Source organism: Epinephelus lanceolatus, chromosome 17, assembly GCF_041903045.1.
Source record: "Epinephelus lanceolatus isolate andai-2023 chromosome 17, ASM4190304v1, whole genome shotgun sequence".
Classification (NCBI taxonomy): Eukaryota; Metazoa; Chordata; class Actinopteri; order Perciformes; family Serranidae; genus Epinephelus; species Epinephelus lanceolatus.
The window spans coordinates 17,333,820-17,359,512 of record NC_135750.1 but is presented as its reverse complement, the minus strand read 5'-3'; the positions used below and the strand labels follow the sequence as shown (position 1 = coordinate 17,359,512).

The 25,693-nt window shown below is 40.7% G+C and overlaps 1 protein-coding gene across 1 annotated transcript in view; it reads left to right on the top strand.

The window, feature by feature from the left end:
- The first annotated feature begins 1,465 nt into the window (after nucleotides 1-1,465).
- The window catches only part of LOC117247917 (uncharacterized), a 28,953-nt gene continuing 4,725 nt past the window's right edge, over nucleotides 1,466-25,693 (top strand). Inside the window, exons 1-6 of the mRNA XM_033612573.2 lie at nucleotides 1,466-1,852; nucleotides 6,183-6,268; nucleotides 13,574-14,690; nucleotides 17,945-18,102; nucleotides 21,554-21,734; nucleotides 25,312-25,375. Coding sequence (XP_033468464.2) covers nucleotides 6,209-6,268; nucleotides 13,574-14,690; nucleotides 17,945-18,102; nucleotides 21,554-21,734; nucleotides 25,312-25,375 — 1,580 coding nt within the window. The 5' untranslated portion in view covers nucleotides 1,466-1,852; nucleotides 6,183-6,208. The remainder of the gene's footprint in view (nucleotides 1,853-6,182; nucleotides 6,269-13,573; nucleotides 14,691-17,944; nucleotides 18,103-21,553; nucleotides 21,735-25,311; nucleotides 25,376-25,693) is intronic.

Below are 25,693 nucleotides of genomic sequence, written 5' to 3'. Positions count from 1 at the left end.
CGTGGTCAATCTACTGTACTTTCAATAAAGCAATCGGACTATCAAATTCACAAACACTCTGTCTGAATACATTGCTCTTCTTAATGGGTTCAGTTGACTATTTAATCTGTAATTTCCTATGACCTGTATCCCAAACACACACCATGTGAAACTGTACGTGGGCAACTGTGCACTCAATGGGTATGGACTAGTTAATAATATTATTATTAATCACTGCTTAGCCTGTTGGGGGTTGCGTGGGGCTGGAGCCTATCCCAGCTGACATTGCACAGGGCTGACACATAGAGACAGACAACCATTCATGCTCACATTCAGACCTATGGCCATTGTAGAGTCACCAATTAACCTGCATGTCTTTGGACTGTGGGAGGAAGCCAGGGTATCCAGAGAAAACCCATGCTGACACGGGGAGAACATTCAAACTCTGCAATAAAATAAACTTCGGTGAAAAAATATGTTTATTCAAGGCATGTAATTACACTCCTCGGTTGCTCCAGCATGACTGTTTTAAGATGATCAAGTAGCATGGAGATGGTTCAAAAGAGATACCAGGCTATGAAGATAAAAAGCACCATGAAAGAAAACTGCTGCTATTCATGATAGATTACAAAAAATGATCCCATCAATTCTGCATTACTATAAAATACATACCCATGTTTCCAACTATTTAGAAGTGTTACAGCACATGCCTTAGATTAAAAACTGGAGGTATTTAAGTCATTGATCATCACCTTGCTTCATTCAGTGTTTATATCAGCATAACCACTGGGTCATGAGTAGTGACAGGAGTGAAATATACCTCAATGTTTTTACTGTTTTAGTTGAGTAACTGGGTGATTCATCATCATGACAGTGTAAACTTACTGTACTTTACTGTGCTTTTTAATGCTACCCTACTTTGGGTGCATGGGGAGAAACAATGACTTGAATATTCAGCACTTTTTTCAGCGCTGTACCATATCTAGACGTTTATTTATAGTTTTGCCTTTACTTTTTCTGTCCTTTTGTCCACATGCATGTCTACCTACTCCCGAGAAAATGTATGTATCTTTTCAAAGAAGCTTTGGGGGGGACATCTGTGGAAAGTACTGGTTTGAGTAATCACAGGAAAGAGTAAAAGTGGGAGCAAACACCCTCAGTTTTATTTTATCTATGTTTTTTTTTCTCTTTGCTGCATCAGTACGGCAACTGCAGAGCTGTTGAGAGCCTCTGACTCCATTAATAACTTGTGCAGTGGGGACCTGTTATGCAAGGCCTGAAACCTGAGAGCCAGTCACCTGTTCCGCTACCTGAGCCTGGGCTCTGGGGACGGATGGAGGAGAGAAGAAGGGTAGACAGCCTGGCTGAGCTGCCTGCCGGAGGACTTAACTCATATGGACTCAAGGCCTAGGGTGCTGCTGCAAGCTCCAGAGATCCCTGTTGGGTGTTTTTTAACCAGCATAACCAACCCACAGGCGTGTGTGGAGACTGAATTAACTGAGAAATACCAAGATCCAGTGAAGTGTGTCCACCAGAGCTGTTAAAGTTCTACCAAGGACACAGGATCGCGTTCTCTAGCTTGGCAGAGCATATTCAGCTCTTAACGCTCAGACGGCTAACATAAGCTCACAGGGTTATTTGTATAAAGATATTGACTCAGTTGATGAGCTGTGCTTTGCTCCTTGATCCCCTGTCAGCTGAGAGGAGTTTCCAGCAGGGCTTGAGAAAAGACCACAGAAAGCTGTCGGCTACCTGATGACTGGCTGGGTGCAGCAGAGTCTGCACTGTGGCCTCTGCTGAAAGAAGTGGATATATCTACTCCAAAGAGAGAAGCGACAGCGGATGTCCTGGCCCTGACACTCTGCTTTATCAGGTAAAAGGGCTCCACAATATGTGCTGTAAAGGCTGGGTGGTAGATTTTAGAATTACGCTTCTATTTTTTCTCTGTAACAAGTCTGTTTTTAACAGCAATTATTTCAAACTTGTCTTAAAAATTATAATAAATGTCAGGGTAAGACATGAGGACACTAAGTGCATTTAAGTCAGAGCTATAAAAATAAATAAATGTCCACAGTCAATATAATCTACCAAAACCGAGCAGACTTTTCAGCTGTTGCAGATAATTCACACAGTTGCAAATGTTTAAAACACTCATGGTTTGTTTTTGCTGTCTCAGGTGACCATAAATGTTCAGTATCAAATTCAAAAAACTCTTGGGGCCACTAGTATGTTTTCCTACTGCGAATTCACACAGATTATGGCCCATGTGACCACATTCCAGTGACCCACTGTCAGGACTATTACAGCATGCTTGACTCAGTCTGACAAATTGCTCTAATACAGAAACCAGTGTGTAACTGCTGCAGGTAACAACAAGGAGCAGGTACAGTACATCATCTGTACTATCCGTGATTCACTGACCAATAACACACGTGTGTTAAGAAAGTAATGTGCATCAGCAGCATACATATATGTCTCCTACGAGAAGCAATTTCAAGTCAGTAGGTTTCTTTGTAGGTAAAATGGACACCATGCAGAGGAATAAATCATGCACAAAAAGTAAAAAAAAAAAAAGTGAGGATTATAAGACTAGTCCATAACAAGAATAACCTCAGCTAACACCAGCACTTATGACACATCTGAATACCCGCGTTTTGTCCCAGCGCTCCCTCAATGAGCCGCATTTCTGCACTGGCTGTGCTGATGGGTTTATCTCTCATATACCCCACAGCTCTGCAAAGCCTGTCTGCTTCCTAACCAGCTGTAGGTCCCATGGCCTCCCTGTCTGTTCCTGGCACTGTCAGGAGCACAAAGGTTCACTCAATCACTGGATTCCATGCATGCAACAATAAGCATATGGTCACATTAGCCAAGTACGAACCCTGTTCGCTCTCTGCGTGCTGTCACTGCGTCTCTCTCACAAGCACACACTCTGTTTCTATTTTCCTCTCCGACACGTCTTGCATATTTTTCTCCGTCTCTCACAGACTCTTTGTTTGCTGTATAAGGTTTACTTTCCAAGAAACAGGCTGGCTATAGTCTATATTTTTATGTCAACAAGATGAAAACCAACAATGTGTCTGTCTCTCAATGCCTGCCCAACTTTGTCTGTGTCTCTCAGCCTCAAGACATTTTTTTCTGCCAAAGACATACATCTTTTTAAAAAATGCTCACAAATACATAATTTCAGTTTTTAAAAAAGTTTCAGTTATTTTCTAAAACAGTAGGGCATTGTAGATTTTAGTAAATATACCCCTGACAAGCGTGAATAGTGCATTTATTGTGTTTTAGTCATGTATGCTAACCAGCATGGAAATAGACTTACATGTATTTATGGCAGGAAGGTTTATGTGGGATTGACTCAATAAACTGTAGCTCCCACATCCATTCTGATGAAGGAACATGTGTATCAAGCTTTAGCCACACAGGGAATATTTGTAAGTAGGATTAATTCATATTTGACTTTAGTCTTTTCATGACAATAAAAAAACATTTTGAATATCATTATTATTATTATTATCTATTGTGCCTTTCCTTATTGTCTGTCATATACATAATGTTGCAATATGGAACATTCATAAACATGGCAAAAGTTTCAAATAATGAGGTAAAAATATGTAAAAGCAATCCCTGCAAGCAAAAACATGAGGCTTCAGATCATTCTGAATGCTCTGTTTCTAATATATTTTTTCTACTTTTAAGACAAGCTGATGCTGGCTTGTGATGTATTTCTTTATATGGTCATTTGCTACAGGCATGCTACTGCAAATGTTTGCATTACATAGCTCACTGCTACATGTAGCTACATGCTAACATCAGAGGAACATGCAATCTTGGTTGCCAGTGTTGTTAATTTCTCCCTGATTTCAGGTCATATTCTGCTGGGACATGCTGGTAGTGAATATTTAAGATTTATAAGATTTCATAGGTAAATTTTCACAATAGAAACTACCACTATACTCCGTTTTCCAGCTGCAAATACACTGCTACATGTAGCTACATGCTAACATCAGAGAAACATGCAATCTTGCTTGCTGATGTTGTTAATTTCTCCCCGATTTCAGGTCATATTCTGCTGGGATATGCTGGTAGTGAAGATTTAAGATTTAGAAGATTTTATTGGTAAATTTTCATGATAGAAACTACCACTATACTCCATTTTCCAGCTGCAAGTACACTGCTACATGTAGCTACATCATACATGCTAACATCAGAGAAACATGCTCCTGGTTCCCGATGTTGTTCATCTCTCCCCGATTTCGGAGTGTTGAAAGCTCCACAGTAATCCAGTGCTATCATTCCCCCAACTGCAATGATGGAGCAGGGAAACAGTGAGCCTAGAAATGGAAGACCAATCAGAGCAGACTGGGCTTTTTCAGGAGATGGGCTTAAAGAGACAGGTGATAAAATGAAGCGCTTCATACAGACGATGAATACAGGTGTTCCAGTGCAGGCAGTTTGAGGAAAATAGAATGGTTTCCAGTAATAACCCAAAATACAAGTATTAACCTTAACAAATGAGCATGATAAGTCTCATTTAACAACGTATATTGTTTATTCATGCACTCTTTATCATGTTACCACGACTTAAACATTTTTTTAAAAGGTGAGTTAAAAAGTTGGTAGAGAAAACGGGAGTGAATTTGTATTCCTACACATACAATACTATAACATGCCTTTTTTAATGAGGTGTTGGGCTACTACAGCTTCAATACTACTACACATAGATTTGACAAGTCTGCAGCAGTCTATCAGAATGATCAACACCATTCTTCAAAAGATATTCCTTCATTACAACAAAGTCGTTGTCTAGAGCTGTTTCCCTAATGCCTTGATTTAGGTTGAGATCCGGTGACTGTGAAGGCCATACAGCAGCATAATTGTCATCATTTTCATACGACTAAACAATACAGCGAGCCCTTTTTCCCCATATGAAAGCATCTGCATTTGTTATGTTTCCCTGCTCATTTATTCAGGTTTGTCCTTCATACAACAATATGGAAAAACCTACACACTCATACAGTCTATGCACATATATACATGCACAATTACCTATATCCATCTGCATTTCTCTCACACACTGCAGTGTTCACACCAGCTGTTTGATGTTAAAGAATATCCCTCTCTAGTTAAAAGACTTGTGTCACCCTCTGCCTCCATTGTTTCACTGCTCATTCTAGTTATTCCGTTTAATTCCCCATTTTAAGCCATATGTCCTTCAGGCTCCTTTCCTCCCGCACAAACAAACTCCTAACCAACCCTCTTTTGTTGAGTGCAACATTAGAAAAATGTTATTCCCCCAATTACACTTGCTGGCTGGGCAAAAATAAATCAAAGGAAAAATGGGGTGAAACTGTGAATGTATAAACTTCTATTTCAGTGTTGTTGTTCGAGCCAGCATTCCCATCCCATGTGACTCACCTCAAAGAGGAACACACGGGGTAAACATAATTACTTCCCTTGTATTATATGAACTGTCCCATTCATGCAAACATATTAACAGGCAAACGACATGACTTCAATTTGCGGGGTCTCACCGTGACATTGTGTAACACAGAATGGATGCTCTGCACGCTTGACAGGTTTGTTTAGAGTAAATTATGCCTCCATTTGTTACAATCTCAGTTTTATTAACTGTTAGGGCTACATTGGGCTTTAAACCAGCTGAATTGAGAGCAGTGCACTTGGTGTATCATGATTAGAAAACTGAATTACACTCAGTGGTGAATAAAATGAGTCGATAACCCCCTTCCTATGCCTTCTGAAACAATAGGCCTAAACATTTAAGCTATTGTTTGGTGTTAAGGAATAATCAAAAATGTGCCAGGCAAGCAAAGGCAGATAACTATGTTAGGAGAGTCGTCATCAGCTGAGCTGAGCAGCAGAGAGCCAGAGAAAGAGAGAGATTGATTTTAATTTTCACTGCTGATGGGTAGGAATGAACATGGCTCTAAGCATGGAATAAATGATGGAAAGATAAAGTGAAGTGAATAATGCAATATTGAAGTATTACCAGAAAGACTTTTTTCAGTGACAGGATAGCTGTACTTTTGTGATGAGTAGGTAAGTCTGATAATTGTGTTTCAAGTTGCCTTTGAAGTGGACTTCCCTTTTATGTCATGTGGTGTGTGCAGCCTAGTTAAAATCAGAAGCTGCAGTGATCTAATGTACAATAAATTCCCTTCTCTGCTTTGAACCAACAGATGAGAAAATAGAAGACAGCTGGTCGATGTCAGTGGGTTTCCACAGTCAGAGATTCCCAGGTTTATCGACACCTAACATCAATGAGGTAAACAGCACTGGGTGTACCTGTCTGTTTACCCAATGTCTTATGACCTGGAAAGTTACTTAACACTGTTTCTGCAAATACACTGCTGCACTGTCATTGTGTACCTACGCTGTTTGTTACTTGAAGATGCAAATGGTGTTTGCCTGAAGGAAGAAAACATACAGTGAAATAAAAATCTAATTTTAATGTTTTCTGGGAAAGCTTGTTCAGTAGATTTTAAAATGATTGTTATTGTGGATGTCTGAGCCAGAGCAATATGACAGTCATCACTGTCAACCAAAAACACATAGGCTATTCTGTGCACACCCCATATGGAGTGACATTAACGAGGCATTGACAAACTAGAATAACCACCTTGCAGTCAAGTTGCAGTTACAGTTTCTATTCATGCCTGTAAAAACATGGATGCTTAACACAATCGACCAGCCCTTTCTCATTCCGAAGTTATTGAATACCGTATGATACGCGGCCGGGTGGCATCAATATGTAACACAGCCAGACACAACCATTTGCATTGTTATGATATACCATGGAACAGCGGGAATGGCACCTTTTGTAGTGGCATGGTAAGCCACTGATGGCAAGTTCTGCCTTTTACATGCGTTGTCTATTTTCAGAATACACTTACATTTTCACATGAAATGTAAAATTTGTATACAGGCAGAAAGAACAGGATTTGACTTTACAATCTTACGGGAAGAAAACACCAGCCTCCCAGGTGAAAGTTGGTGCTTGTTGTACCTATCCACCACCCCTCCTACCAGCCCTAGTGGGACTTCCGCCACCTTAACTTTCATTGTTGTCCCACTGTGTTTCCCCCTGATGCCGCAGGGTGCCATTAAACAATAATGACGACCGGCTATGTATGCCGACGTCAGAGCACTGCTTTTTTCGTTGGTGTCTGACCCCAAAAGTCACCTACCAATGGCCGGATTTCAACGACTTTGGAGTGAGTGCGGGTTGAATATTAGGAGCTGCAAAGTCCTTATAGTGTCCTTATATGTGTCCAACAAAGCCTGGACTTTCACACGGGAGGCTAGTGTTTACTTCAGGAATGCTAACCAAGATGGGGTTTTTTTAAACCAAACCATGTACTTTTGTTGACGTCCTAGTGTTGTTAGCATGTCCTGGAATGTCAATAGCAGAAGCAGAGAGATGCCTAGTGAATAATATGCAGATGTAAAAGTCCACTGACAAAGCTGCAACATGCAACAGTTTGGGATGAGAACATGTTGAATGAAAACAGTTTCAAGGTGGGCACCCAAAATTAGTGCCACCAATTCAGTATCTGACCAAATGTCTCTCCTTCTGTTCCTGAGCTATGGCAATATGTTGAGCAATGGCCATAAAAGTGTTCTTGCAAAATACTATGATGTCACAATGATGCTGATCTTTGATCTTTTGGATAAAAAAATGTCATCACTTCATCATTTTACTCTATAGACATGATTGGTATATGAATTCTTGAGCTTTGGCCAAAAACATGTATTGTGAGGTCACAGTGACTTTCACCTTTGACCTTTGATCACCAAATTCTCATCTGTTCATTCTGGAGTCTGATGGACTAAGAGTCTCATCCTACTCTCTAATGTGCTATGTGTGAGCTCAGTCCTGCGTGTTCTTTAATGAAGCAATAGGAGAAGATATTCGGTCTCAGTTAATGTAGTTTATTAAGCAGTAAAGGAATAAAATTACAGAGCTCTGGGTCTCAACTTCACGTCCCTGACGAACAACAAAGGTGTGTCAGTTCACGAAGTCTGACCTCCTGTCCTTTCCCTGACCCAGTATATTTGAGCGTAACAGAGTGTCATTGTGCACGCAAGGCGTTGTCCTCTTCTCATTGGCAGTTCCACTTCCTCCTTCACCACACCACGCCCCTGCCTCATGTTAATCTGACTCCTTCCCGCTGGCGGTGGGGGCGTGGTTCCTGTTTTGAAAGACAAGAGAACAACACAACTCCCTACACGTGCTGTACCTTACTATCTGTATATCACTTTCTATTCTTTTTACCATATATGAAACTAATTATCTAAGCATTGCGGTATGTGCTCCTCAGACTTCATGTCTCTTCCTCTCCTGTACTTCTCCACTTCTGCAAAGCAAACACATTCAGATCAGCTGAAATCATCTCAGTATTCTCATTGTTCACACATCTAAAACTTATATAGTGAAACACAACTTATAGTAAAACACATAACATCATTCTATTCCCAACAAGTCCAAGTGGACGTTTGTGCCAAATTTGAAGAAATTTCCTCAAGGTGTTTCAAGATATAACACCTGGAAGAATGTGACAGACAAGGTCACAGTGACCTTGACCTTTCACTTATCATTTTAACACTGAGTGAATGGATGTTTGTGCCAAAATTTGGAAAATTCCCTCCTGCATTCTTATCTTAGATATCACATTAAGGAGAATGGGACGAACAACTAGAAAACATAATGACTCCAGCCACAATTATTGCTGGCGCAGAGGCATAAAAATGTTTACAAAGCATGCACGTTGTAAGTTGCTCACTTGCTTTAGTAGGTCTAAGTCGGATACACATCTTACTAAAGCATCCGCATGCTTTAAGTCAGTTGTTTCGTGCGCACTTCCATAAGACACATACACACACGTTAGCAACGACGACACCATTCCCCTGCCCCATGGCACTTCAGTACTCAGGTAACTGAGGTTTAATGAAGTAAAAGAAGGTCTCACAAAACAGCATCCTTTCTCAGATTATATTCCACATCATAATGGACTTCATTTATATAACACATTTCTTTACAAGGTTAAAAAATGCTTTACAGAAAAAAAGACAGACAAAAAAAAAAGATAAAATAAAATATGAACAACAGAGGGGTCATAAAAACATCAAAACAGGAGGATGAATTCAAGTTTAAAAAATATATAAAAAATAACCAGTGAGGGATGATAAAACCCAGCAGCATATTAAATACCCATAAATACTTTCATGTACAAGAAAGTTCTAACAAGGGATTTAAAAGATGCTAATGATGTAGCCTGTGTGAACTCAGTTTGCAGGGTGTTTGGGGGGTCTAATAGCAAAAGCCCAGATCATGTTTGGTCACAAGCCGAGATCTAGGAAAAACTACAATAGCAGAGATTAATTCAGTTAAAATTACTTTTTCCACCTTAGATAAAAACAGTCATTTATAAATTGGTCAGTAATTACTGATCCAGATTAGGGTGTTTTGGTAGCAGCTGAATAATTACATGCTTAGAAACATTTGCAAAGATGCCAGAAGTCGGAGAACTAGTAATAATTAATCAAATAAAAGGACAACAGTGATAAATACCTTTTTAAAAACTTTGTTGGGATACTGTCTAAAACACAGGTAGAGGATGTCATATGAGAAACAGATTTACTAAGTGCTGAAATGTTGAGGTGAAAGAAACAAAATCATTGTTGAATGTGGGTGGATGTTGGGGATCAGGTGAAATTCGACACTGAATCCTCCCTATCTTCTGAATAAAGTGAGCAGAAAAATGTCTCTATCCAATCATTACCACGTACAAGATCTGAATTGGTTGGTCCACTGAGAGCAGAGCTCATTACTTTAAATAGGACTTTGGGGTTATGGTTATTGGATATTAGATATTCTGTCTGAAATATATGCTGATCTTGCCTCTTTCACTGCTCCCTGTTAGTTTGCTGTATATTCTTTGAGAGCGTTGTGGAAAAACTGCAGACTTTATCAACTTCCATTTGCATTCCAATTTTCTGCACGGTTGTTTCAGGCATCACGTGTGATCATTTGGCCAAAGCAGGGTGTTTGACTAGCTCTCTGATTTTCATTGGAGGAATGTGGTCAAGAATGGGAAGACAGTAAGTGTTGTAAGAGGTTAATTGTTACTGTTTATCTAGAGATTCGGATAGATAGATAGATAGATAGATAGATAAGCAGGAAGTGAGGGTTTGTAGCTTCATTATTCGTGACATCTTGGGTACCTCAGTGTGGTACTAGGTTTCATCATTATTGAAGATGAGGCCTAGAATGGATGTGTCATCTATGTGTTTTTGTCTGGCTGTATAAGAATAATGAACAAAGCTACCGTGATGTCACCTATTGATGTTGGAGACTCTTCTGAAGCCTCGAGTTTGGTACTTTGGTCATTGTCATCTTGTTTTTGGGAGCTAGTGACCATGTTTAGTAGCCTGGAAATCCAGACTCAAATCTGGAGAGATTTTGAGTCTGGCCCTCACCAATACACCCTTCCTACCCAAGAGGCGGCACTAACTGAGGCATATTGAATGCTGCCGCACGCAATTGGATAGCAGAGCAAAAAACAAGGTGATGTATTCATTGCACTAAGCCCCATTGGTTTGCCGACGAGTGGGGCTAACTGATATGCTTTTGCCGTATCCCGTCGGTAAAACGGCAAAAATGTTCTTCCTGGAAGCGAAGGCTTCCAGGGCAGTCTTCTGTTCCTCTCTCAAGGAAAAAGATAAGTGTAGTTGGTTTAGCGTTTCTTTCAAAGCTAAATTGAATGGACGTGGTCCTTCGGCAGCTGCCATCTTGGCTGTTTACTTTTCGACTCCTACGGCTGTCCTCATCATGTCCTCATCATGTTACGCCCGCCCAGAGCGCCTCTGTCAGATAGACTCATCTGATTGGTCCGATGGTGATTCACCAGGCTCTGCTCGTCGGGGCCAGATCGCCGTGCAGAGCAAATTTGAATTTTCTAGGGGCGGGGCATCTGGATTTCCAGGTTACATGTTTAGGCAAGAGGTTGGAGGTTGGAGATGTGGCGGAGCGAGGGGTGGATCTGACTTACAGACTGTAGTGACGCCTTGCAGGCCGCCTGTTGCTTAAGTGGCCAGGGCCTTGAATATGCGTAACGTTAAGCCTTAATAAAATATAAAGGGGTGAAGAATATAAAAATTCATCCCCTGTACAGTTGTCATGAATGTTGAAATTAGCCATAGAGATGAAAACCATTTTATGTAGGTTGTAAACATGTTTATTTGTGCTGTAAAAAAATCAGTTAAACATGGGGGTCGATAGGGATTGACCCGAGTCGGTCTCAGGTGGTCATTCAAGGAGCTGACGTTTCTGGCATTTCCACAGTGGTTTCATTTTTCAGCCCTGGATGCTGCAGCTTGGTCAGAGTAGAGGTGGAAATTAAAGTGTGTTTTTCCAGCTTATCTCAATACTGAAAAACAGAAACTGACCTATAATATGAGGATTTCTTCTGAAATTTGCTTGGGTAGGGGGACAGCATCTCTAGCACTAAAGCATGTGTGCCCTTGAGTAAAGCATGCATGTGAAAATGAAACCTGCAGATTGGACACAGTGTGCGTTGCAAGTGCTGCTGGCAGATCTGAACAGATGTTTTGAGAAGTCGTGGAGGAGTGTGCATATTTATGCTTATCTTCTGTCTATATTGACTATTTGATATATAATGTATTCATATTTATTCAGGGTGGCATAGTGATACAGTGATTAGCACTGTCACCTTACAGGTTCCTGGTTCGTACAGCACCTGTGGTGGGGGAGCCCTTCTGTGCAGAGTTTGCATGTTCTTGCCGTGTCAGTGTGGGTTTGCTCTAGATATTCTGGCTTCTGTCCAGAGACATGCAGGCTAGAATAACTGGTAACTCTAAACTGGCTGTAGATGTGAAAGTGAGCATGAAAGGTTGTCTGTCTCCATGTGTCAGCCCTGTGATAGTGTGGCGACCTGACCAGGGTGTAATGTGCCTCGCGTCCAGTGTCAGCTGGGATAGGCTCCAGCCCCCCATGACCCTCAACAGGATACATGGTTAAAGAAAATGAACACTTAATGACATTGTTCACATTCTGTCTCCACTGGTTATCTGCTAACTGCATCCCGTTGTCCCTGCTGTGACAATAAAGTTAAATCTGATCTGAACGCCATGCATTTTTAAAACACCTGAGATTCCAACTTAATTAGAGACCGTTTTCCAACTATATTATTCAAAAAAATATAATTTCCTCAATTTCAATAGCTTGTTATTCTACTCTGATATATGCCTGCTGTTTAAAATCATTCATGATCTCACACCGTCTACTCTTAGAGGATTCCTGGCCTATCTCATCAGTGGCAGTGGGACCAGAGCATCAGTGACCGGGTACAGAAAGACAGCTTTTGGTCAATATGCCTTCCCTGTTAAAGTAGTGAGGAAGTGGAATTCCATACCCACAATCATTAGAGACTCAGAAAGCATTACAGTGATTACAACCAACCTTAAGCTCTGGCTAAAGTCAGCACAATAGTGTCATCTCCAGTGATTGCTCTGTAATTATCACATTCATCATACTGATTTTATTCCTCACGCTGATGGACTTTTATGCATTGTGCTGTCTTATGTGGTGTATCTGCTGTTCTGTTGCTGATGTTTTTATGCCTACCTGCTCAGGGACAACAGATGCAAATTAGCTGATAGCTAACTCTGGTGCAATTACTTTTAATTGCGTGCTGTCCCTGTAAAAATAAACAAACAAACAAACAAACAAAACTGTACCTAAAGCGGCTGTGTGCTTTACTAAAGCATGCATGCGACTTATACAGTGCACACTAGCTTTTTAAAAATTGCATCAATGTCACCTCCTTCACTCCATGTCTGAATATGTCACAGAATACTGTCTCCTCCATAATTATATGTTGTTTGATCTCTGATATAATGAGGTGATATCTTTAGATTTCCATTACCACAGTTAACAATAACACTCAAACAAGAGACAAAATTATTCATTAAGCAAAATTATATTTGTGTAAAACTCTCCTGACATTTGGGTCTTGGGAATGTGAGCCAACACTAGAGCTGTTTGAGGAAGATTTGTAATTGTTTGCCCTTCAAACAGAGAGAAAGAAAAATGTTCACCGATGAGGTATCTTGGGTACAAAAGCAGCAGGATAGAAGGTATAACTCCAGAATACTCTATAGCCGACAATGTGAACAGAGTTTGCTGGATTCTTTAAACTGATTTTTAAAAAAAAAATAGAAATATTGGGAGAGACTGGTAGTGTTTTTGTTTTTGTTTTTTCAAAAGACAAATCTTGATTGTTCATTTTAAATGTCATGGCTAATTTGTCCCCAAGTGCTGCCTATCAAGTTACACATTGTCACAGCAACAGAAATAGATCAAGAAACAAGTCGGGCAGAAAATAAGTCCCTCCAACCACATCACAGCGCCTAATATCTTTTGAATTTGTCGTCTTTGTCGGTTTAATTTGACTTACACAGTCTCTCAGTTTGCAGAGGAGTAAATTGCGCACTTTGGGCACAACTCTGATATGAAGCTGTCTTTTTCCTTTTCTCTCTCTTTTCGCAGGCCTCAAGTAAGGATGTCACTGCTTCACTGCACAGGAATGTCCTGTCATGGGGTGTGTGGCGGGGGCAAGAGGAGAAGGAGAGTGTGTCTCTTAGAGCAATAACACACTCTGCCTCCGCTCAGACTGCAGATAGCCGATCTTACAGGGGAGTTTCTAACCTGTCCAGGGTTGCGAGTGTCCCAGATGTGGTGGAACGGTGGCCAAAGTCAGCATTTTCCTCCATCACCATTGCAGCCCAGAGGATTTTGCTGTCACCACAGGACCCCGTGTATCCATCCTCTCCAGCACAGCCTGTGAAGGCATCAACTCCACTGAAACTACCGGAAAGTTTTGAAGGAAGAGCCTCATCCATACCCACGAGCACAATGAGAGTGTCAAACTCCCAAACGGACGTGTGCAGACAGAATCTTTCTGTCTTGAAGCCAAATGAGTTCAGACAGGCCTACTCACCAGCTGATGGATTGGCAGTGAGAGATCAAGGGAAGACGAAAGTACAACTTGTACAACGCAGACTGAACTGCACAGAGAGCAACAGAAAGCTGGACAGGATAGGTGGCTCGTTAATGAACCTGTCCTCACAGCCTTCCTACCGGTCTTGTATCCATCTTGAGGTGCCACTGAGGTCCACTAGCTCTGTTTTGTTTTTGGACAAGTCACTTTCCATTTCCCTTGTGGAACTAGAGGAAAGAAGAGCAGGTCGACCCCCTTTGTACAGGTCTACCTTGTCTGTTCGCCTCGGTGTCTCATCCTGCCTCAGATCCTCCACAGATAACAAACCAAGCAAAATAAATGAGGGTTACGGGAGACCCAGAGCGGCCATGTTGGGGCGAAACAAGCGCAATGGCCGAGAGAGTGGTTCAGATCAGTGCAGCAGAAGCCCTCTATCAAAGCACAGGGGCCACAAGGTCGAGCAAATAGCACCCGCTCATGGTGTTAACAGCAAGGCTGATGATTCAGGCACACAGCGCCACAGCACTACTTTGGGATTATTGTCATTCAGAGGGCCAAGCCCCTCAAACACAAAGGCTGGCAGGCAGAAGGGGAATGCAGATGAGGCAGCCTTCCCTATCCGTAGCAATTTCAGGCACAGGCAGCACACTTCCAATATTGGCCCAGGTATGAATTTTATCCCCTTGCTTCAGAAGTGAGAATCTAAAGTACCTTTTGCGATTGATCTGTGTATTCCTTTCAGTGGCCCGTATATTCTTAAGCTATTTTAGATAAGATCACATTTCCAAGGTGTAACAGCAAGCTGAATGCGGTGCCAAGGTGGTCTTAGAGGCTGGAAAGTCTTTTTTTTTTCCAATCTGCCTCTCTTTTGATTTATACCTCATGCATTGTTAATAGACCACACCCACCCACCACACTGCTCCTACTGTACATTCATATTGTTTAAGATAAATCCCAACTGGTACACACACAATCAGCCTGACTGCAGATATAAATAAAGAACAAACACTTTCATTTATCCTCCCCTGACTTCCAACACTTCAATATAAAAATCTTAAATAATGAACTGCTGTATATATTAAGAGTGGGCTGACTAGACTGGATTTGCATGATTTTAAACAGTCTTTCTCCAGGTCTCTTGGTACAGAAGTGAGGATAGGATCGAGGTTATATGAGGGCTGTATTAAGAACTATAATTTGGTTTATGCCACTGTGGAGCTTCCGGTTTAATTGTTGTGGCAGACTGTCTTCGGGGTGATATAAATGGGAAGTAACACATGATACTAGTCCCAAAGCAACAGAATTGGATGTTACACTGCAGGTTTGGGCCTCTAAGAGGTAGCTGATTAATTCATTTATGCCATTTTAACAGAGTAGTTCAACATTTTGGGAAATATGCTTATTTGCTTTCTTCCTGAGTTAGATGAGGACGTCGACATTACTCTCATGTCTGCATGCTAAGTATGAAGCTGCAGCCAGCAGCTGTTACCTTGCCTTAGCTTAGTTGAGGCCGAGAGGCTGTCTGTAAACAATGTGTTGGTCACAGGGAGACAGAGATCTGTGTGGGTACATGAGACCCTTAAAAAGAGGGTGGATCATGGGGTGTACCACCAGTTGGTCCAGGAGCTTCTCCTTCATGATGGCTGTTTCCAGGCATATTTTAGAATGACTCTGGGGCAGTTTGACAACCTGCTGACTATCGTCGGGATGTATAGTAGCGGTATCCAGCAACCGCTACCACCAGTTTCTCCTCTATTGTTTACCAACTGTAAACTTGTGACCACCACAGAAGGCCCGCCTCTCAGATCATCCACTTGTACAATGGGGAAAAAGATAACTAAAAAGAAATGACGTGGGCCGTTTTTCCACTCTGAGTTGAAGTCTTTTCAATTCCAGGAGTTCAGAGTGCTCGGGCAAAAATGTGAGGCACGCAGAGCACAGAAACGCAAGGCACATCGTAACGCAAAAAAAAAAAACAGAGCTTGATTCTCATTAAAAACAATTACAAAGCTGCCTATAGGTGCTGGAACGCGTTCTGTGCGATCAGGGCCTTAAGTTGGGGACTATCTGACTTAGCTTCTGCTGGTTGCCTGGAAATCTCACACAAGAAAGGACTGCACCTGACTAAGATAGTCTGGCTGTTTCCCCTGTTTACATTCTTTAAGCTAGGCTAAGCTAAAGGCTGCTGGCTGTAGCTTCGTATTAAATGGATAGACATGAGAAAGGTATCAATTATTGCATCCACAAGAAAATATATAATAAAAGTAAATATAATAGTATATCCAAAAATAGTGCTATCCAAATTGTCAAAACCATTTCTTTAATATCAGGGTTTAGAAACCTAATCACCAGAATAAATGTTGGCATTTTACATTTCTGCAAACTACGTATAGGTTACATATGCACATTATTATGTATGGGATACATTTAAACTTCATTTCAATAATGCTGTGGTTAAGGTGTGGTTAGCTTGGGCACACAAACTACTTGGCAATGGATAGGAAAAGATCATGTTTTGGCTTTAAATACTTGGTTTTGGTGGCCCCATTGGATAGGCAGCGGTGTCTCATTAAAAATCCTTTTTAATGACACTGTTGCTGATGGAAGCACAGCATTGACACGGCAAAAAACAACTTCTTTTCATGGCACTATCCCAGCAGGAAACACAGTGACAGGTTACTAAAAAAAAAACTACCTATGTTTGGTGGCTAGAAAGCCAGTTCTGTTGTTTGTTGGTCTTGAACAGTGATCTGCAGCTTGGCAGTTTCCTCAGTGTCACACCATCTATCTTGACCTACACATCCCAAAGACAAAGTCAGCTTATATCTTTAGAAACACTGATATGATACATCTGAAACATACAAATTTAACGTTTCTGTAGTTGGCCAAAACATACAATGGCAATATTTTCTTCTAGCAACTGGGCAGGTTTACTGTAGCAGCACAGGTAAGCTGAATTAATTAATATTGATAAGTACAGTTAATCTGCTGTACCTTATGTACACTTAGTAGACTCATACTGTACCGGAATTCGCAGCCACAATGACAAAAGAAAAAAAAGTGATGTCACTGCCTGAAGCAGTTTTACCTGCCTGCCTCCCCTGTTACTTTGGCTGTCTCAAGAAAAACAACTGCAACACGACACTTTTTAATAATTAAAGCCCTCTCTACACTCATTATTTATTTTCTGCATCATCCCATACCCTCATGCGTTTTCTTCTTTAAACTTCTGTTCTTCTCACTTGGTACTTCATTTAGTCCGCTGTCTGAAGGGCAAGACATATCCTGTAGCAATAACTTGACTGGCGACATTACATTTTTGCGTGTGCTTCGTGGACCATGTAATGATGCTCTTCCTACGTGCCACATGGTCATGGCAGGGAATTCTGTGGAGATATGTATTCCACAGAAGGTAGAGGAATGGGGTTACGGGTGCAGGATGGATGCACTGTCATCTTTTGCATTATTCATAGGCCACACTCATGTTCCCTCTGGGTTTTTTCTCGCTATGAGTTGTGGGGGTAGTGTGTGTTTGTGTGTGTGTGTAAGGGTCAGTGTGAGGTCTGTTCATTTTCCTGCTTTCTGCGGATCATAAAAGCTCGGATAGAACTCGAGAACATTGTGCAAATTGTGCTATAACTGAGTGTAAGAGGAAGAATACAGTCTTCTGAATTACATTCACTCTATGTCTTTTATATAACATCAAATTGTAACAAACTGCATCACAAACTGCACAAACACACATCTATTTCAAATTATTTCTCCCTGTGAAAGTTACCCTGTGAAAACAATCTTGTTCTTTGCTCTCCAATCCACTTTTTACTTTTTCTACTTTTGTTTCCTTTCTTTTCTCTTTGGGAATGATGTGACTTTCCGATTTAAAGTTTACAGCCATTTCACTTCTCTCTGTGTCTCTCAAGTGGACTCCAGAACTTGGAGCAAGCAAGCTGGGAGAGAAAAGACAGAGGAACAACAACATGACTCTTCCTTGGAGCCTCAACATGTCTCGGATCAAACCTGTCGTTCCCAACTTAAGGCCAATTCTCTGGAAGGCACAGCCAAGACTCTCAGCCTCCAAGTAGGAGCCACAGTTCAAATAATATCTACCTATACTAATGCACAATAGGAACAAGCTAGAGGCGCTCCAAGGCAAACCTAACACTGAGCTTGAACATTCGTCATAGACCTTGGAAGAAGCAGTTTGACAAAAATATTCTTGTCACAAGTCACACATTGTTTGGAGCTTGTGGCCACCTCATGGCTTTTATTAACAGATTAAGTTTGCTAGGTTGTCATGGAGATGGACATAATTCAAGCCTGTCATGGTAAATATATTTGGTGGACAATATATTGTTTAAGAGATAATTGCTATACACTATAGTATTGTCATTTAAAGACCATTTTATACCACTTATATAACATCAGAATAGCATAATAATGCAAGTACACCTGAATTGGAATGGTGAAAAAAAATTTAAATATCCAAGACCTAAATAACCAGAAATTACAGCAGAATTTTGCAAAATGTCTTTTTGGTTTGTTTTTTCGCTTTTTTTTTTCTTTGTTTTGTTTTGTTTTATTTTATTTTGGTTTATTTTGGTTTGCTTTGCTTTGCTTTGGTTGGGTTCAATTGGATTCAGCTGGATTTGTATTTTTTGTTTTTTTCCTGTTCGTTTGACTTAGACACTGAAAAAAATACATAGGAGTTGCTCCCAAGTTTTATAAATGGTTGGAAAAACCCTGCTGTTTATTCTGGTGGAGTGTTGGCTGAAATGTTGCTGACATTCTTACATAGACAAACACGTATGTAAACCTAATGGACAATGTTGTACACTATATGGACATGACCTCGATAATTATGCTGACTTCGTCCATAACATAAATATCATGACCGGCCCAGTCATCTAGGGACATGAGTAGACTACTTATCACAGGATAGCATGTGATATGTGGTAGCAGTTAACTCAATCACCTGAATAAATGTTGGCAGTATACGTTTCTGCAAACCACAGAACCACAGATGTTACATTTGCACATTAATACGTAGCAGATACATTGAAACAACACTGTGGTTTTTGTGTGGTCAGGTTTAGGAAAAGAAAAAACAATCTGGTTTGGTTATGGTTAGGAAAAAAAAACATGTTTTGGCTTAAAACACCCAGTGAGGGTGGCACTAACCCAACTGAAAACACAGCAACGTCTTGATAAAAAACAAACCGTTTTTCATGGCACTATCCCAGCAGGTACGCAGTAATGACTTTGTAGAAAACAATCACCTTTCATGGCACTATGCCCAGTGGATACCGAGTGATGACTTGCTAAAAAGCAACTGGATTTGTTATTTTTTGGGCTCAAACAGTGGTCTGTAATGGTCTGCAGTTTGGCAAGGAGAGGGTTTGGCAGGTGTCTCACCATCCACCACGCCATCAGCTTCTGAATGACAAAGTCAGCTCATATATTACTTAAGATTAACTTAAGAAATGTCCATGATACATATGAATCAAATCAAATCAAATTTATTTATAAAGCATATTTAAAAACAACCAGAGTTGACCAAAGTGCTGAACAGTAAAATAAAATGCATAAAATAACATAACATGGTAACAGCAAAACGTAAGAGAAATAACAAACCCAAAAACATGCAAAAATAAACAAGTAAAAAACAAAAGAAAGCACAGAATAGTAAGATCTGAAAATAAAATATGAAAGATAAAAGAGAAACCTTAAGGACAATCAAAGTTTTTAGAAAACATGTGGGTCTGAGGCTTAGATTTAAACCTGTCTACAGAAGCGGAGCACTTAATTGATCACAGTTGCCCCTTAGTCTCAATCGTAGGACTGCCAGCAGGAACTGGTCTTAGGATCTGAGAGATCTAGGGTTGGAAGTGGGGCAGAGGAGCTCAGAGATGTACTTTGGTGCCAGGCCATGTATGGCTTTAGGAAAACATACACGTCACATATTTGTGGTTTGCAGAAATAAACAACATTTTCTTGTGGTGACTGGGCTGCAGAGGTTGTAACCTGTCTCTCTTTAGCAGTTGCCCATGGCATTGAGAACAACTGAAACATGTTATTACTCCACACATTCTTCTCCCTTGTCAAAACCTGCTGCCTACATCCCCCACAATGCCACTCAAGTGCAGCCGGAGACACTTGTGTGTTATGCTAGTTGCAGCTAAATTACCCTTGAGCTGCTAGTCTTAAGCAGAGATGAGCAGCGTGCTACAGAGGTCTGGTAACCTCCCGTCTCTCTCTACCTTCACACCCCCAGATGTTTTTCATTTTTAAACTTTTAGTCTTCAAACCCAACTGGCAATTTATCAGATTTTGCACAGTTCCTCCCGAAGCCACAAAAGGCTTTATACAACTTTTTTTTTTCACAGTAGTACTCTCCAAGACCTGTAAACAGACTTTGATGTGTAAATTCTTGAGAGTTCACCTTAAAGTGGAGCTTGTGCTAAGGTATTTTTTGTTGTCAAGCCCTGACCATTTTTTAACTGTTTTATATGTGCATAAGGCTACAATACAATATCACAATAAACAAGTAGTTTAGTTCGTTATTCTTTCTGAGAGCATTTTCGGAGACTGTGTCAGCTCTAACAAGGAGATTATTTCACACAGGTTCAAGCTAAAAATGAATAAAAGTCCACGGTGGCAAATTGATTTGCGACTGTCTACTTGTTCCACCGCTTTTGATCTATCAAAGTTAGGAAGTATCAAAGAATGAGCGAAGCCGCAGAGGATGCAAATACAACAAATAACGGTTCTACAAAGTACACAGACAAGACTGACAACATAAAGGTCATTTATGTGGTTGAGGAAATAACAGGAATAGCTGCTCGGTGTTATACGCGGTTCAGACGCACTGATCAGATGTGGAAAAGTGCAGTGTCGGTGCCATATGGAACCTTTAGACCCCCAGGAATGATGTATTAGACTATTTCAATTAAGGTTTTCCTCACAGAGAATCTTAATGTGTTTACTCTTGGAATAAACATTATCACAACAGAAGCAGCATCTCTTGAGGGGTGATTTTTACACTTGGAGGGATTTTTGCTTTAGTTGGTGTTTGACACAGCCTCTGCCAAGTGGAGGGGGAAGGAAAAAATCTTTTAATGATTTCAGGGTTTTCCGTCTTTTTCTCTTTCCGTCTTCCTCTTTTAATTGAATTTTCATTTTCCTTTCTACCCAGTTAATGTAACAAGTTTTATCTCAGCCTTGTGAGAGGTAAAGATCCAGTGAGGTTTCTAAAGAATTCAGATTCCCCCCCTGAGTAAAGCTCTCTTACTTTTATCCCCCTTAAAGCTGAGCATAGTATTACCATGTTGCCTATACCTCTCAGCTATTACGAGGCTGCGAGGAGGATTTTCCAAGGTTAAGGAAAAGATTACAGATATGTTTCAAATGGATTCTACCCCAATGAAGATTTTTTTCCCTTTCTCTTTCCACAGGATTAGTGTCTATGAGTTCTACTGTGTTCTTCCCACCAACAAGCAGCTCACTGTACATATCCTTCTCCCCCGCCCCAGGAGGCTCTGGAGCTCTTCAGGCCAGACTTCATCAGCCGATCTCAGGGTCGGGTGAGGAGGTTGGAGCAGAGGGCTAGGAGAAGGAAATCGCTGCAGAACTCCAATCCAGACCTGGTGCAGGGCCTCAGGGAGGATCGAAGCAAGCAAAAGAGGAACTGCACCACCCCAGATCCACTTAGTGGTAAGTGCAGCTGAGTAACCTAGAAAAATACAATTTCATCTCCCTGCCCAGCCAATCAGGAGGTTTCTGTTCTGCTGCCAGACCACCCGTGATGTCAGCAGTAGCCGCCAGCTGGAGATCATATGTAGAAGTGAAAGTGTGACATTCAGCCTATAGTGACGACAGCAAGCAATTCACAGTCTACCACTTGAGATGGTCTCCTAGGAGCCAGTGCAGTGCAGGCCCTCGTCTTCTATATTCATCTTGTTCCCCATCTGTCGTTACATCACTTCTGCAGGGACTAGCACATTCATCAAATCCACGGATGAAGGCTACTTCAGTGGGTGTATAGTTTTCTGGTGAGAAGGAGCCCCACACATACACTGGGAAACAACTAAACAAGGAAGTTGTAGTTATGCCATATTGATCTGTTTCTCAAATAATTCATGTTCAACCCAACAACCTCAGCTGATGTGGGAAAAAGCTGTGATTTGACATACTATTCTCCTCATATTGCCGTGGCAATTATCCAACTTTGCTCTCTGCTGGCCATTATCTAGTATTGCAGATCAGTTGGAGCATTTTTTCCTCTGAAACTCTGTATGCAGGGAATACACACAAGTTGAGACTAAAAGTGTCTAGAATATAAATGTGATGTTCTCTTTTCTATTTGCTCCAACTTTTGCTTATCCCACACAAAACTGGTTTGCAGCCAGGAATTAAACAAGGTCAAATACAACAAACAAGCATTTGTCATATGGAAGAAAAGAGAACATCTTATATATAAACTCACAAATACAGATAAAAATGAAATTAGAGCACAGAGGCACACCGAAATGAAGAACTTGGGGCCAGATATGATGGAAAGCCTTGGTCATTAACAGGGATCAGGGACCCCTAGGGGTCTCCAGAGTTACTGCAGGGGGGCCGCCAAATTACTGTTTGATAATTTTTTGAAAGTTTTTTTTCTTTTCAAAAATTCAAACATTAACACAGATCCAAAAATATTTTGCCTTTTGCATCAACTTATCTTTGTGAAAGTGGAGTTTCCTTCCTCACTTACCTGAAAAGCAAATACAGGTCAAGACTGCAGTCTGAAGCTGATATGGCCCTTTGCCTGACACCCTCCATCTGCCCAGTTTAATATGCAATGCAACTTTATAAGGTATATGAAGTAGGAGGTCCCCACTCCATCTCTCTTACAGCTCTCTCTCTCTTAGACCTTTGATGTAAAGGACATTAAAAAACATATTTCTATGCAAAATGCCTGGTTTAAACAAGCTTTCATCCAAAACTGGTATGATTTGAATAGTCTGCCTACAGATAATTTATACAGTATTTGTACCATTTCAACAGCTTACTGATTGTGATTCAACAATTCAGCTGTTTCTCTTTATCCCTTGGATTAGAGGTGTCAAACATATGGCCTGCAGGCTAGAGCTGGACTACCAAATGGTCCAATTTGGCCCACTGGATGACTCTGCACACCTAATATCGATGCACTTGTAAAGACTAAAAGGGGTCAAGAGCAAGTGTTAGTAGACTAATTCATGTAAGATGCAGCTTCAGAGGCTTTTCCTCTCTGACCAGAATACAGCTCTCTGAAACGACAATCAATATTTAGTGTGTTTATATTTAAAGATATTTTAAAGATTGTGCAAAACACTGTTAGTCAGCAGCTTCAATACAAACACATCTGTATCAGACCTCTATCTTAAAACAATACTGGTGGAGCCAGTGGCATAAGTTAGTTACAATGGGCCCCAGTGCACGCTAGCTATCATGCACATACCGTCCTGTCACATGATCAGAGACTTGACATTGGAGAACACCAACATAAATATTTCTCAGCAATCATCATTGCATATCAGAAAATATAAAAGAAAACATGAAATTTATTAATTGAATTTAACAATTTTAATAGTTGGCTTTGCCTTTTTCAAGGGCATATATAGCAAATGGCACTGTTTTTAATTTAATGAGAGTTCTTCTTTGAAAGCATTTACTTTTTCAAGGTGGCAGTCAATCATTCTCCACCCAACACATTGTTGGAGGGCCCACTCTACTACTCTACTGGCCCCCCTAACTCAAGGGCCCCAGCGCAAACACACTGCCTGCACTGTCTGCACGTACGCCCCTGGGTGGAGCCATATAACTAAGGCACTGCCAAAACTTTTCATCTGCATGGTTTGTAAAGCAGGGAATAACTTAACCTGCTTTGTTAACAGCTTCCACTATAGTTTGATGTTACTACACTATACATGAGTGGAAGTGTATGGAAAAATGTACACGTAATGTCAGTGAATGTGAAGAAATTGGGACATATTGTTTGAATTGCATATATTTTTCTGAAGAATGGACTTCTTTACATTAAAAGAAAGGGAAAGGTTTGGAGATGTTGGTTCAGCCCACTTCAGATCAAACTGGGCTGTATGTGAGCCATGAACTAAAATGAGTTTGACACCCTTGCTGATGTTTATCAGATTATCTGTAGAGATCTGTGACAAATCATAAACAACCTGCATAGTCTCAGAAGTATTTCATTAAACTTCTACTATTCACTGCAGCATAGTACTCTGTAAACTATCTAAATAAAGAGTTATCAGGCAAGATGTAATAACCGCCTGTCTTCTCTGTCAGCAAAGAAGACAGAAGAATAGATTCACGTGTCCCTCTGCGCCGTTTGGTGTCTTACTTAGTATTTTTCAAAATTGTTGCAATGTTGTTTGATGTCATAAAGGTGTATATTATGATTTCTGTGAAGGAAATACTGTTATATATTCAGTAAAACACTCTCTCCGTCTTTTTTTCCTTTGTCTTTCTCTCATACTGAAGCTGTCAGACTTATAAACTCTGACAAGGCTTTGTTCGGTTGAAGTGAGCGCGCACCACATCCAACATTTCTCTCAGCAGTTTTAACACAGCTGTTTGATTCTCTGTCTGCTTTAAGAAAATATGGGATTTTTAAAAGCGAGACGGGGAATTGATTCTCTGCATAGGTTGGGTAATACTTGAATTTCTTAAATGCTTTCTGAATACACCAGCATTAACACTTTTTTTGATACACATTCATCACAGCAGATTGTTTATGGTCATTTTTTATTTACGGTAAACTTCACCGCTCAACCATTTAGTAAAACATTAATAAAGCAGGGAGTGATGATACTTCAGGTATCTGAAGCTTTCCAACTTTTGAAAGGTCACAGAGGGGTCGTGGAATAAGGAGCCTTGAATAGCTCACACTGGTCTCTGACTGAAGTCTGAAGTCTAATTATGAACAAAGAGTCTTGGTGCTGTTGACCTGAGCGGCAGCACTCTGCCAATTCACTTCAGTTCAATCTGTGAGAGACAGAAAAGTCAGACTTAATAGGACTGGATATGGCTTTGTATGGTGTTTGATGTGTGTGTGTGTGTGTGTGTGTGGGTGTGTGTGTGGGGGGGGGGGGTGTTAATGCTCAAATGTGTCTGAAAAAGAGAGATCACAGACAGCCCTCAGTGTTCATTAACATATTCAAGATTCATTTACATATTAATTCTTATTTGTTATTCCTGTGTGTGTGTTTGTGTTTGTGTGTGTGTGTGTATGTGCATGTCCTAGATAACCTTTTCAAGCCTAGAGAGAGGTCTATATCAGGCAGAGAGATGCAGCTGAGGTCCAGACGGTGAGTCCTCCAGACCAAACCCACGTCAGACGATGTCACTCTGTCTCTCCTTGCTCTTTGTTTATTCTGTCTTTTTTTAAATCCATCAAGTTTGTTTGCCATATCTGCCATGCATGCGGCAGGTTTGCACACAAACATGACGCACAGTCACACACCTACATACTGTATGGATACAATAGATGTTTGATGTCCAAATGTCTTGACAGCAGATATGAACTACCCTCTGTATACCTTATCGTCTTTTTCCCCCCCTTTGCCTTATCTGGAAAGGCACACCTGATCAGATGATGGCTGCCCATTGTAATTTTTTTTCAGTAG